The sequence below is a fragment of the Podarcis pityusensis genome (genome assembly GCF_964106645.2).
Source record: "Podarcis pityusensis genome assembly, chromosome: Z".
Taxonomy (NCBI): Eukaryota; Metazoa; Chordata; class Lepidosauria; order Squamata; family Lacertidae; genus Podarcis; species Podarcis pityusensis.
In genome coordinates, this window is record NC_138044.1 from 18,472,116 (window position 1) to 18,486,773 (window position 14,658).

General features: G+C 47.9%; 1 protein-coding gene across 7 annotated transcripts in view; it reads left to right on the forward strand.

Moving 5' to 3' along the window:
• Positions 1-14,658, forward strand: part of SEC16A (SEC16 homolog A, endoplasmic reticulum export factor) — a 40,602-nt gene that overhangs the window by 4,510 nt on the left and 21,434 nt on the right. For all 7 annotated transcript variants that reach the window (XM_080989695.1, XM_080989693.1, XM_080989699.1 and 4 more), the window contains exons 2-12: positions 1,057-4,778; positions 6,637-6,779; positions 7,386-7,474; positions 8,923-9,043; positions 10,161-10,347; positions 11,522-11,684; positions 11,799-11,941; positions 12,999-13,060; positions 13,167-13,305; positions 13,706-13,948; positions 14,550-14,647. In XM_080989695.1, the coding sequence (XP_080845821.1) occupies positions 1,131-4,778; positions 6,637-6,779; positions 7,386-7,474; positions 8,923-9,043; positions 10,161-10,347; positions 11,522-11,684; positions 11,799-11,941; positions 12,999-13,060; positions 13,167-13,305; positions 13,706-13,948; positions 14,550-14,647 (5,036 nt within the window). In that variant the 5' untranslated portion in view covers positions 1,057-1,130. The remainder of the gene's footprint in view (positions 1-1,056; positions 4,779-6,636; positions 6,780-7,385; positions 7,475-8,922; positions 9,044-10,160; positions 10,348-11,521; positions 11,685-11,798; positions 11,942-12,998; positions 13,061-13,166; positions 13,306-13,705; positions 13,949-14,549; positions 14,648-14,658) is intronic.

A 14,658-nucleotide genomic window follows, 5' to 3' on the forward strand; every position in this document is an offset into this window, starting at 1 on the left:
TGGAGGTCATCCCTCAACATCTGGAGGGCCACTGTTTAGTTGGACCTCTTTTTTATGATTAATACACCCCACCAAGTTGCTTGCACAGAAACTTAGAGGTGATGAGGAGAGTGCCTGTTTACACATTTGCAGCAGGGCCTCCCTAATTTCAGGACATAGCCCCCTTGATTCCAGTGAGTTACCAAGCTAGGTGTAAACACTCACTGCAGGGTTGCATTTCCAAAGGGCTGACGTTTAGCAGGGTTTTGCTTATTATGAGACCCTCTTCATTTTAAGAAGGCTTCTGTCTTGATAGAGTAGCACTTGAAATTGTTTAGTGGGAGCACCTGGCTATAAGGCATGTGCTTCAATGGACTTCCTTTTCAATGCGGCCTTCTGTGAATGGAGAGCTATTTTCAGATTCTCACAGTAAAAAATTAATTGGCAGCAAATGAAAAATGAACTTAAATAATATATGCAAGTCAATGATGTGGACTTAAATAATATATGCAAGTTAATGATGTGGACAACTTCCCACTCTGTTTTTCTATGATTAATTTTCAGCTTTTGGAAACAGGATATTTCTTTTTTAAAAATTATGTTATACTTCATAAGCATTAATGTAGCAATGAAGGATTTCCTTGTTTCTCCAGAACTTGTTGATGTTAACAACTCTTCAAGCATGCTAAAATTGACATGTTGAATTTTCTGTGCCTTCCTTCCCCTCCCCTTAAAGTCTAATGTGGTAGAATAACATCCTGTTGAGTTGTCACATTTTAAAATATTTACAAACATTCCAAAAAATAATAATTCATGAGTAAACATTTGCATTTTTAATTGTGATGAACAAGATGAATAAAAAATCATCTTGCATAGGAAATAACCCTGTACTGGACTTGTTCCTCGAATTCTTTGGATGACAGTATTTCAGTAAACACTCAAAAGGATCACCCCCCCATCATAACGGTGACTTCTGGCAATGCTTAGTTCACACTTCTTATGAAGTAGGAAGCCTCTTTAACTCTTTGTCTTCTCTCTCTCTCTCTCTCTCTCTCTCTCTCTCTCTCTCCTTTGCAGTGAGTGCATGAAGTGAAGCCAGTTCCACAGCATCCTCCAGTAATTCTCCTGAGCAACTCAGCTAGGAGTCTGTCATGCAGCCTCCACCACAAACCATCCCCACTGGGGCAGGCGGGCCCCCTCCACTGGCAACATCACAGAACATGTATTGGCGAAGCAATCCGTTCGGCAAGCGGGCCACCGTGCCAGTCTCTGCAGCCGCAGGCCCGGTGCAACCCGTGACAGACCCCTTTGCCTTTGGCAAGCAAGCCCCACAAGGCACCCAGTTTGCTGCCAGCAACAACCCCAGAGGCAATCCACCTGTTGTGCAAGACTTTTCTCTAGCAGCGTTTCCTCCACATGCAGCAGACAGTCCTCATGGTCTTCTCTCATTTCCCCCAGCAGCGCCTGCCTCTCAACCTGGAGGAAACAGTGCATTTTCAAGTGTGGCAGCCCCCATGCCATTGTTTGCTCCACAAGTCACAAACAGTGCCGAAACGCCTTTGAGCATTGAGCCTGGCAAGCGTACCCATAGCCCTCTGGGGCAGCATCATTCCATGGGGATCGCTCTTGAAAATTCTGTCAGTGGGCACCAGGGGTTGGCTCCTATGCCAGACAGGCCTCTGAGCAGGCAGGAGGCTGGTGGGAATCCAAGCAACCCTGCTTCCCTGTCAGCATCTTTGTCTTTCTTCTCTCCTGCCCAGCAAACTGTGCCTCAGTGGAAACCCTCCCAAGGGAGCTCAGGGCCACCTCAGGGCCAGGCTTATTCTCCCTACCCAGAGCCACCATCCCAAAACACCCACTATGCTGTAACTCAGTCTGCTGCTGGTGTTTCCCAGCCAGGTCCCCACATGGAGCCCCATCAGAATTCTCCGCAGCAGCCTCTCGTTCACAATGCTGCTCAGGCCCCATTGACGTATGGCGATGTCTCCAGCATGACTTCCAGCCAGAGCTCTGGTCACCATCACACTGCTTGGCAAAACACAGGAGCAGGGTGCCCTTGGCCCGGCCACCTCCCTCAAGAACACTTTTACCTGCAACCTCTTGAAACAACTTACACTCTTGGCAATCCCACCACTCAAGAAAACGACTCCTCAGCTGAACCTCAAGGTGCATCTGAAGCGGCCAGCAGGCAGTGCCCGACCAATACTGATTCAGGTACAGTTTCCATGTTTTTCAAAGGAGATGAGGCTGAGAATGAGGAAATCCTTTCATCAGAAGGAGCCGAGCAGGCCAGCAGCAGCGCTGACACTTTTCAACAGACGATGGGCCACACATACTACCAGCCCCTCCACTCTCAGCAGATCCCGGCAGCGTCTTTCTCTCCTATGCAGGCAAGCACAGCTGAGGGCTTGGAAGCTCAGCATCCCTTCAGAGCCACTTGTGAGCCACCTGATGCCCAGGCTGGCAAAAGTGCAGCCTTCCTCACTGAAGACAAAGCCAGCCTTGCCGATGCTCGAGGGCCTGTCAGCACGCAGTACGAAAACATTGAGAACCTGGAGTGCGTTCCAAACCAGGAAGTCCTGCCGAGCGAGCCTACAAACCAGAGTCGTTTGTCTCCCGGGGTGGCCCCAGATCCGACCAGGTACACCTCACTGCTGGGCCCATCACTGCCGAAGTCTAGCGCCACCAGCCGTCTGGAAAGAGGGCCAAACCTTGAAGCGCCTGATCTGTTGCCTCACCCCATCCGGTCCGACAGTGTCTCCTCCAACTACAGCAGCCTGAGCCAGTGGAGTCTTCCCAGCGCATCTCAGCCACAGGAGCTGGGCACATTTATCCAGCAGGAGAGCGGGAAGCTCCCAGAGGAGGAGGCATCATCGTCTTCCTCCATGGGCTTCTTCAAGCAGATTGATTCCTCCCCTTTGGGAGGGGATGGTAGCAGGCAGAGCCCTGGCAAGAGTTACCACCACAGCGGCCCTCTGTCCCATGCACCCACCCCAAGCCCCCCCAAGCCCATGGGGGTCTTTCAGACGAGCGCCAACAGTTCATTCGAGCCTGTCAGGTCGCATGGGTTGGGGGTCAAGCCCCCTGAGGCCGACCAAGCGAAGATGGTGGCCGAGCTGAGAGAGAGCCTTTCAAGTGCCAAGAAGAGCCAGGCCACCCCAGTCGCCTCACCGGGGAACCTGGAGCAGCCTCCCGATAATCTGGAGACCCTTTTCGTGCCCCGGGACTACCCCTTGCCTCTCACATTGGGGAGTGGTGCTGCAGGGCCTCTGCAACCCAGCGGTGGGTCCTTGGTGGAAAACGTGCAGTCGGTCCCTGAGAAGAAACTGCCAGGCAGGGCCCAGGGAAACAGGAAAAAATGTGAGAGCCCAGCCACTACGCTCTGGGCCCAAAGTGAGGTGCCAAATTTTGGGGGGAATGTGCTGTTGGCCCCGGCTGCTCCAGCAGTGCAGGTGCCGACCAAGCAGGCAGCCCAGGTGCTCCAGCCACCCGAGGAAGGTTTGCCTGGTCAGCAGTCCCTCTCACCAGGGTCCATCCCCCACCCAACATCCCTGGCTGGGAATGTGTCTTCCGAAAACTTGGAAAACCCTCCCAAACTGGGGGAAGAAGAGGCTCTTCGCTCCCAGGCGAGTTCGGGTTACGCAAGCCTCCTCTCCTCCCCACCTACGGAGGCTCTGCAGAACCAGCCTGTCCTGATCGCCCAGCCGAATCAAAGCTACAGCTTGGCTCAGCCAGTTAATTTCTCCCTCACAGATCAGCTGAGCAAGAGTGAAAGCAGCCACTTGGCAAAAGATCCCGGGGGTGGCAATAAGCCTCTACTGGGCTTCCACACCAGCAGAAACCCTCATAGTGAAACCATGCCTCTGGGGCAACCCAGACCTGCAGGTCAGGCATCTGTTTCTGCTGCTGCTCTGTCAAATTCTAATTTTTTACAAAATCCCCTCGGCACTTCTGAAATGGCCTCGAATAAACCTTCCACCTCACTGATGCACCCAGCCTCCGAAGGCACCTTCAACTTAGCTTCCGAAAGCCAAAAGGCTAGTGTTTCAGAAGGGCTTCCTTCAGACTTGTCTGGCAAGTCTAGGGCTAATGCCTCCAGTGTGACGTCAACCCCTCTGACCCTCGCTACGGGCCCTGTGAACAGCAGTCCCAAGAACTCAGGCAGTCAGGAGCTTCCCAGAGTGCTAGATTTTACGGTAGCAAAGTCCCAGGAGCAAAGCAGCACCACCAGCTGCACCCAGGTGCATAACCAGTCACTCTCCAGTGGGCTGGTGTTTGGTCACCCTGGCCGAGGGGAGAATGAGGTTCAGGATCCACAGCATTTCTATCAGCAGGTCACAAAAGATGTGCAGCCTCCGGGTGGCACTTCCCCCCTGCAGCAGCAGCAGCAGCAGCAGGCAGCATCCTCAGGGCAGCCCCATGCTCCGTCCAACCCCCAGGTGCATCCTGGAAGCAGCTCTGCCCAGCAGCCCCCAGGCCACAGGACTTATGAGGCTGATGGGGGTTTGGTAACCTACGCTCAGGCGTCCATGGAGAGCAAGCCGGTGTCGTCGAGCCAACCTCAGAGTGCTCCGGCTGCCACCAGCCAGACTAATGCAGTGACAGTGGCTGGTCAGCCAGCCGGGATCCCCTCTCAGCATGAGCCGCAGCACCCGCCGCCTTCTCAGACCCCCTGCCAGACCACCTTCATCCAGCCACAGAACCCTTACTACTACTATGGGCACCCCTACAACAGTTATCCTTCGTACCAGACGCCATACCCTCCAGTGGACCCCAGGACTGCTCACCTTTATTACCAGGTGGGCTCACAGGTTGTTTTTCCTCTGTGCCGTTCTGTGGTTGGCTGTAGGTGGGGTGGTGAGGTGGTAGGGAGGGTGGGCGTGTTAGCGGAAGCCCAGGGGGAAAAGCAATGGCTGGCTTAGTGAAAAAAGGGGGGGGGGTTGCTTCCACATTGAAAATCTTCCTTTCCCCCTTCTCTCAGTTTCTCTCTTCTGAACAGCTGATGGACAGATGTCAGCTGAGAATCACAGAATTGTGGAGTTGGGAGGGACCTCCCCAAGTATCATCTAGTCCAACCGCCCTGCAATGCAGGAATCACAGCTAAATAATTTAGTTATTCATTTATACATTCATTGAATTAAACTTCTTACTTGCCTTTTTTATCATCAGATCCCATGGTGGGTTATTTACAAGCATTAAACAAAAAAAATATCAAAACAATTAAAAGCAGTTCCATATATAGAAACATAGAATTCTACAGTAGCAAGGGACCCCAAGGCTCATCTAGTCCACCCCCTGTAATGCAGGAATCGCAGCTGAAGAATCCCTGATGGATGGACATACAACCTGTTTTAAAAACTCCAATGAAGGAGAAAGTTCTGAGAAAGTTCATTCCAAATTCTTAACAGCTCTCACCATCAGAAAATTCTTCCTAATATTTAATCATAATCTCCTGACTTGCAATTTGAAATCATTAATTAGGATCCTCTGGAGCAGCAGAAAACAACCTTGCTCCATCTCTCATGTGACTGCCCTTTGAAGATTGGCTCCCACGTTGAAGATGGAACAAGCTTAGAATCATAGTATTGTAGAATTGGAAGGGACCCTGCGGATCATCTAGTTCAACCTCCTGCATTGCAGAGGAATCTCAACTAAAGCATCTATGCCAGATGGCCACCCAACCTCTGCTTAAACACCTGCAAGGAAGGAGAGTCCACCACCTCCTGGGGGAATCCATTCCCCTGTCAAACAGCTCTTGCTGTCAGAAAGTTCTTCCTGATATTTAGTTGGAATCGCCTTTCTTGTAACTTGAATCCATTGGTTCGGGTCCTCCCCTCCAGAACAGAAGGGAAAAAAGCTTGCTCAATCTTCCATGTGATGTTCCTTCAGATATTTGAAGATGCCTTGGTTTTTGCTGCTCCAGAGGGGGTTGGATGAAATCCCAACTTCAGACTAAGGTTCCCCACTCCTGATGCTCTCAAAATGCTTTCAACTAGAACTCTATCCCTGATCAGTTTCTGTGCGAGTTGCCAGGAGCTCTAATGCCAACATATCTGGAGTGCAGTGGCATGTGGGAAGGTCTAGCTTTGCCTATCATTTGAATGTGGCCAGAGGACTTGGCTGGTTTATGCTGCTCTTTGACTAGAGCCTTCTCCCTGCACCCAGTTTTAATTTGTTTTTGTCTTTTTTACTTTTGGCTATGCTTGCACAACTACCAGTTTATGGAAACCACAGGAGGGTAGAGTTGCTGTTGTGCTTGGGTCCTGCTTGGGAGCATTTTCCCATTGGGACATCTTTTTTCCCCACCGTGAGGACAGGAAGCTGGACTGGTTGGGCCTCTTTTAGCCTGACCTGTCAGCCTTGCTGTTACGTTCTTAATTAGAAAGACATTCAGGGTAAAGGGATTTAGAAACTTCAAAAACCAGCAAAGAGGAGGATCATGTGGGTTCCCCCAAACATGTGATACCACATGGCAATTGTTGAAAGGAATGATGGCCTAAATTCCCCATTTCTCCTGACGTCTGAGCCTTTATTCTTTCCAAAGCTTCTCTAGTTAGCAGTTGGCAAAAGGTCAGCTGGGAGAGGAAGAGGATCTAGATGTGGTGGACTTCGGCTCTTGAGTTTTCTGTTGAGTAATATATAACCTCTTGCCTCTAGGAGCATCCATACGGCCGATATGATCCTGCCTCCCAGCATTATGACACCACGGCACCCAGTAGGAACGCTAGGAGCTATCATCAGGGGGAGCCAGAACGCCCCAGCTCCAGAGCAAGCCACACCTCTGATAAACCCTCCTCCAGGTGTGCAGTCCTTGAAAGCGGCGTGGGGTGTGTGTGTTTATGTGTGTACCCCTTTCTGAAAGACACTTTAGCCAACCCTCACCCCATCCAGAGGTTTCCTGTTCATTTTTAAAAATAAAAATACTTCTATATTGCTTTTCATAAATAAATAAAATCAGAGCAGATTATGACAATTGTGCATCAAACCATAAGACAAGCACCATATAAAAAAAGTAAACGTAAATCTGCTAACTATCGTGGAAAGGTCTATTCTTAATTGCCTGTGTAAGCCTGATGGAATACGAGCGTTTAAAAGTTGACATAGAAGGCATCCGCCTGAACCTCTATTTGCAGAATAAATTTATGGCTGCTGCAGTGTGAAACTACAAAGGCCTGTTGTGTCCTGGCTTTACCAAGCAGTCTGGTGCTTGTGAAGTGGTTCTAAAGCATCAGGAAGAACAAAATAAATGGGAAGCCATCAGTTAAATTTTAGCAAGAAACAACCAGTTAAGAGCTTCAAGTTGTGTGATATCACTGCAGTTCAGTTGTGAGCTGATGGGCATGGATCTCTTTGATGATTGATGTTTAAAACAAATAAAACAACCCCCCTCTTCCTTCCTCTTGCAGGCAGGGATATCCTGAAGATTACTACAACACCAAAGGCGGATGGAATGATTACTACTCGGACTATTATGTAAATCCCTATGATTATGGAGGTAGGGAATATCAGTGGGTTGCTGTTTTTTTTGTCCTTCAGCAAAACACATTTTATAACCATTCCTTCATCTTATAGTTAACCTAAATCTAGCATTATATTCTCCCTTTTCCGCTGAGGACCCTTATAACGTTTGCAGAGTTTCAAAGATGGAGGCAAGCAGCAGGTTTATAGGGATGATCTTGTACTGGAGAAGAGCATGGTTGATTAGGAATATTGGAAGATGCATCACATTGAGTCAGACCATTGTTCCATGTAGCTCAGTCATGTCTGCACTGACTGGCAGCGGCTCTCCAGGTTTTCAGGCAGGGAATTTTTGCCAGCCCTACCTGGAGATGCCCCTAGAGATTGAACCTGGGACCTCCTGCATGTGAACCAGATGCTCAGCCACTGAGCTTTGTGGCCTTTCCTTTAAAAATAAAGTAAAATCTTAGTCATCATGGCTGTGAATAAATACCTTGGGCAAGATTCTTGTGTGGGTGGTTACAGACCAGATACAGGTGTACCATAGAGGAAATGGATTTTGTAGATCCATTTCAATCAGGGTTTAGGCCCAGTTTCGGCACAGAAACTACTTTGGTTGCCCTGTCACTCATTGTGCTCATGAAGCTAGTAAGGGAGCTACTGATGCTAATTTCAAGCTACCAAGTGAAGTTCTTCTTTGAACCTTTTATACTTCACTGACCTGAAAAAGTGTTTTTAAGATTTGTGAATAATTAATTTGTAAATCTACAGTAGCAGTTTTCTCATTCATGATAAAAGCTAATCCCTAGGTGTGGAATTGTATGTCAGTAATGAAATTGGCAACTTTACCAGTTTGAGGAGGAAAAAACTAAGCAGCATTGGTTGTAAGAAAATGGATTTGTATGTTTTGGAATGATGCATAGCATTGCCCCCATTTGCCTTGCTGAGGATGTTTTAATTTTATTATATATTTTGAGATGGCTTTGTTTTGAAATTCCCAGGCTGTAGCCTTATGGATGCTGACTTGGGAGTAAATCCTGTTGAACTCCCTGAGTGCCTCCATTGCTAAAGGTGGAAATGCAGGGTGTGCATGTCCCAGTAAATGAGCTCAGAGGTTTATTACCTTGCATGGGATCTGGCTAAAAAATAATCTCAAACCTACAAATAATATTTTCTGGAGAGAGAAAGAGGGCACTTCCTTGATGGCAAACTCCATCCTCTTCAAAACCTGACCCCATTAGTTTTCAGAGGGGACATTCCAGTTCTATTCTTAATTATAGCTGAAACAGCCTCAAGTTCACACAATTCTCTTACACACACCTTGTATAATAAATAGCAGGGATGCCATTTTTAAATTTGACACACCTGGATTTTCATATAGAATGCTAGCATGTGCTCTCTGTTTCTGGCAAGTCTTAAAATGTGGCTTGAAATGGTTGTGTGAAGCTCCTGGGATTACTGATTCTCTTCCTTTGCCCTCCTAAGGTCCAAGCCGTTACCCATACGACGCCAGGTACAGAGACCCCAGTGTTTACGACCAGAGGTACTGGGATTACCCAGAACAGCACCCTTACCAAAAGAGAGAGGCCTATCCCTACGCAAACAGGTTTGTGAACCTCTGGATGTCTGGAATGGTCTTGATGGGTGTTTCTCAAAACACCAAGTGCACCTCCCACCCCCAGAGGATTGAAGCTCGTGAAGTAGCAGGATCACATTCTGGGCCTCACATTTGAGTAGAAAAAGCCCCTCCTTGGCAGGGAACTTCCTCTGTCAGAATTCTGCTGCCCTTGCAGGGCCTGGCCATGGCAGCAGTGGCAGAAACAGCTAAGGTTCTCCTGGCTTCTGAGCCTGCATGCGATCTCAAAGGACTGGATGTCCAAAGGACTGGCAGAGGCTGGAGAACTTCAAGTGGATTGAGGTGTCTATCTGTCCTTTAGCTGTGATTCTCACATTATCTGTGATTCCTGCATTGGACTAAATGACCCTTTGAGTCCCTTCCAGTTCTACAGCTCTATGATTTTGCAAACTTTGAAATCTCCCTGTAATAGTGTGGAATACAGGTGACATCCACACCACACACTTAAAGCACTACGGTATAATGGTGTTTTTAAATGTACGGTGTAGATGGGACCTAATCACATTCACACCATACATTGAAAACAACATGACACCACTTTAAAAAGTCATAGCTAAGAAGTGTAGTTAAGGGTTCTGAGAGTTGTTACAAAACCCCTATTCCCCTCACAAAGCCACAATTCCTAGAGTTCACTCAGAAGGAGATTGATTGTTGAAACATTGAGAATTCTAGCTGTGGGAGGGGAATGGGAGGGGGCAGTCTCCCCACAACTCTCAGTACCCTGTACAAATTACAGCTTCCGGGATGCTTTGGGGAAAGAAGCCTTGAGTGTTTGAAGCAGTATAGCGCTGTGAACGTGGCCTCAGTTTTACAGTGGAAATTAGGATTTGAAGGGCCCTGTTGCAGGTCCACACCAAGTAGGCAGAGCTCAGCAGTGGCACCAGCAGGGCCTTTGAGGGTTAACAAGGCACTCTTGTAGGCCCCTGGGCCCCTGTCCCTTGTAGACTTTATGTGCCAGCACTGACCCCTTAAATCAGGCTCACTGGCAGCCTGTGCAGTACTTTCAGGACCCCTCAGTTTGGAGCTTCCCCACAATCCCAAGGCCTCCCTTGCACTTTCTTTTGTGTTTTGTTTCCATGCCTTGCAGCCACAACCAGTATGAGGAGCACTGGCAGTATGACCCCCGTTTCACCGCCAGTTTTGATGACCTAGAGCCTCGCCGGAACCTCTATGGGGACGAGTTTGACCGACACAGTGTTCACAGCGAACAGTCTGGCCACAGCCTGCGCAGCTCTCACAGCCGGCGGAGCAGCTTCAGCTCGCGCTCCCAGCAGGTAAGACTTTGGCCTGTCTCTGGAGAATCACCTGGCAGCACGAAAGAACCCCCAGCGCTGCAGTCTGGGTTCCCCCCTCCCCCTGCACTAGCTGTGCCTCAGCTGGGTCTTGCTGATTTCTCTCTCCACCTCCACCACCAAAAGAAACTGTCCCAGGGTTGTTGTTGTTGTTATTGTATTTATTTATATCCCGCCTTCTTCCCTGACAGAGACTCAAGGTGGCTTAAGGATAAAATAAGAACAGCTAGAAACCTATGTGGGAGGTGGAGAAAATAATTTTAAAAGCAAGTAAACATTAACAGAAACACACACGCATATATATGATTTATTAAGGCCTACAAATAATTACAATAAAGATGTCACAGCACCAGCTCTTTTCTTAATAAAGATATGATGATGATGATACTATTAATACTATTCTTATTGATGTTCAATGCTTTATATCTTGCTTTTCTCAGAAGTTGGGGTTCAAGGCTTCCAAAGTTTAAAAACATCATTGTAAAATATAAAGTAATAAAAGGAAACTAGTTAAAAACAATACAGTGGACGCTCGGGTTGCGAACGTGATCCGTGCGGGATGCACGTTCGCAACCTGCAGTGTTCGCAACCCGCATTGCACACACACAGGTTGTGAGTCGGCGCTTCTGCGCATGCGCGACCGCCAAAACCCGGAAGTAACCTGTTCCTGTACTTCTGGGTTTCGGCAGTCCGCAACCCAAAAAGACGCACCTGAAGCTGCTGTAACCCGAGGTATGACTGTACATCAAAACACATTTAAAACCAGCAGTTAAAAACTGAGTTTGCTCCGACAGCAGCCCAGTGGTTCGCACCACCTGCACCTTAGTCTTCCAAAGGTCTGTCTGTACAGGGAAGTCTCAGCCTGCCAGCAGAATTATAGCAAGGAGGGAGCCATCCTGACCTCTCTTGGGAGAGAATATCCTCAGGGAGCAGCTGAAGAAACTTCACTCTCTCTCATGTCACCCCCAACCATTCTTCTGATGTGGATGGCACTTAGAAGGTGCTCGACTGAGGATATTAGAACCTGGGCAGGTCCTTGTGGTTTATTAGGACAACCTGGGCTCTCACTTGAAGGGCAGTGAGTAGCTTGTACCTTGCCATTTCCTCTGCTCAAACTCTGGCCCTTAAGCACTTCTTCCTTATGTTTCCCTTCCAGAGCCAGCTGTATCGAAGCAACCATGACCTGACAGCTGGCACCTATGAAGCGAATCACCAACCAGTCTCACTCCACACAGAGTATTCCTATGACCACTTTGGCGAGCAGTCCCCTTTCATGGACAGCTATGCAACTCAAGCTGCGTGGATGACTGTGGAACAAGGTAGCACCTGGGCGGCTTCTTGGGCTTTATGCATCCAGTAAGGTGCAAACAGAGAGCCGACACCTGCCAGACATTTGTTCTTAACCTGCCTGCCTGTTTCCTTCCCCATCGCAGCCCCTTCAAGGCCTCTGCCGCCTGAGAAATTTTCAGTGCCCCATGTCTGCTGCAGGTTCGGTCCTGGGGGCTACCTGATCAAGGTCCTGGCAAACCTGCCTTCAGAGGGGCAGCCAGCTTTGGTTGAGATCCACAGCATGGAGGTAAGGGAGGGGAAGGCCTGCCTCAGCTGTGCTCCACCCAGGACTCTGTGTCTTGCTATTGTTAATGCTACAGAATCTCTCACTGCCTTACCAAGTTTGCAGGCTAAACCATCCTGTATAAAACATTGCTCTGTTCATTTATTTGTTGCATTTATATCCCACCTTTCCTTCAAGGAGCTCAAATATGAGGCCTAAAGTGGTGGAATGAACAAATTATTTAGACGGTGCAAAAAAGTTAAAATGGAGCTTTGTTGGAAGAGCTTCTATTTATTTGTTGAACTTGACTAATTAAGACTCTTTTTAAACAGACAAAATAGAGGAGGAGGCTTTCTAGGAAGCTTCCGGTTCATGCCCAGCTTTCATTGCTGTCCTTGCTGGTCACACACTTGAAGTGCCAGGTGATCTGGGACAAATGTATTTAATAATAATAATTAATAATGCTTAATAACACTTAATGTGTGTAAATGGCCAGCTCGTTTTTTAAAAAATTATGATGATATGCAATGAAACAAAGCTTGCCATTAATTTCACTAAGCCTTCTAAAATATTTATCCCATTGCTTTTCTATATGTGATATGGTTGTAAACTGTACTTTATATTAATAAGTAAGTGTGTGTGTGTGTGTGTGAATACACACAATTGTTTTCATGGTTTTTATATGTAGTTATCTGTTTTATATATGTCCTTATATTGAAAATAACTTTGGCTTGCCTCATGAAATAATAAATTATTATTAGTATTTACCATGACATTTGTCACTTCAGGGGTATATTTTAGAACCCACCATATTTCTGTGATTGTAAGCTGTTTTAAACTGGTTTGCATACTGTGTTTTAATGTTGTAATCCTGCCTGGGACCTTTGACTGATGACTGGGTAATACATTGCTATTGTTATTATTATTAATAGTTATGTCCCCCTTAATTCAGCAGAGCCCACTCTCCCATTGCTGAGTTCCCTAATTTGTGAGTTCAGCAGGGTCTAGTTAGTGCTGCCTTCAGTGTAATGAGATGCATCACAGACCCTGTCCATGATGCTCCCCTCTGCTTGCCTTGCAGATGGTGATGCAGCACTCTCTGGAGCAGGAGGAGATGAGAGCCTTCCCTGGCCCCCTCACCAAGTATGTGAAGCACTTGCCTTTCGTCACGTCGGAGGTTGCTCCGAGCTGCCTCCCTTGGAGGCCTAGTTCCCTGCCTCACCACTGCTTTCTCTTCTCCTCCTTATAGAGAAGAGACTCACAAAGTGGATGTTATCAATTTTGCCCAGAACCAAGCCACCCGGTGTTTTCAGAATGACACTCTGATCGACAAGGAGTCTGCCCGGCTCCTCTGGGACTTCATCATTCTCCTGTGCAGACAGAATGGGGTAAGAGTTCTGGGCTTACTGCTAAATATCTGAACTAGTGAAATGCTTAATATCCTGCAGATTAATCCTTCCAACTCACTGTGCTTTCAGTTTTATGGGATGGTTGCAGTGATGTACAGGGAAAGGCATGCCCTGCCCTGCCCCCCCACCTTGAGCTTTGAAAGAATGCCTGAATGCAGAGCTAAAGAATGATAATCACTCTTTGGGTATAGTCTACCAAACAGTTAATTTTACTAAACAAACCAAAAGTCACACTTGACTGCGAACTCAAGTCCTGCAGTTTCTGGGCTAAGGGGGACCAGCTAGATGTTTCTCTCCCCACCCCCTTGCCAGGTTGTGGGATGTCTCCATCCAAGCTGCCCTTTTGAAAGAGTGTTGCTGTCCACTGCTTTCCTTGCAGACAGTGGTGGGCACAGACCTTGCTGAGCTCTTGCTGCAGGATCATCGCACAGTGTGGCTCCCAGGGAAATCACCCAATGAAGCAAACCTGATTGACTTCACGAACGAGGCCCTGGAGCAGGCAGAGGAGGAGTCTGGAGAAGCCCAGCTCTCCTTCCTCTCAGACAGCCTCATCGCCACCATTGGCAACCTCGAAAAGGAGACAGACCGGTTCCGGGAGCTCTTGCTCTATGGCCGCAAGAAGGTGATGGGCTAGGGACGGCTAATTTCCTTCTTTCTTACATAACAGTAATACGTATGTGTGTGTAAAATTTTAGTGTTGTTACTGAACCAAAGGCAACAAAAACAGCACTATGACTCCCAATTCTGGAGATACCTTAATCTTTGTTATAATAGTAATTTCCACCTTACAATGGCAGATGTTTCTGTTAAAAGGAAGGGAGGAAGTGTTTCGCATGACATTAGTGCAAACTGCTGGGTACTGGTCCTGATTGGTTTTGCATTTGTGATGGTGGTGATGTCCCACCAACTCTCCAGCAAAAGCGTCCTTGTGTATTCTTCTTCTTTGCCAGTCATAGCTTGCATGTTGGGTTTTCAGTGAGGGCGATAAACCACACCCTTCTATACCAAGATGTTGAAGTAGCCCCTTTAAGGTCTTTCTAGAAGCTGGCATTGACCCTAGGTGCTGACACCAAAAGAAATCTGATTAAAGGTTTCTCAGTCAAATGCTGGTTTCTTCCTGAGCATGTGTTGGAGTGAGGAGGAGAGCTATGGGTGCTGAGCACACCCCAGGGGAGATCCATGCCCAGCTTGACAAGTTTCTGTCCCCCCACCCCTCTCACCAGGACGCTCTGGAATCAGCCATGAAACACGGGCTCTGGGGCCACGCTTTGCTGCTGGCCAGCAAGATGGACAGTAGGGCTCACGCAAGAGTGATGACCAGGTAAGAGATAC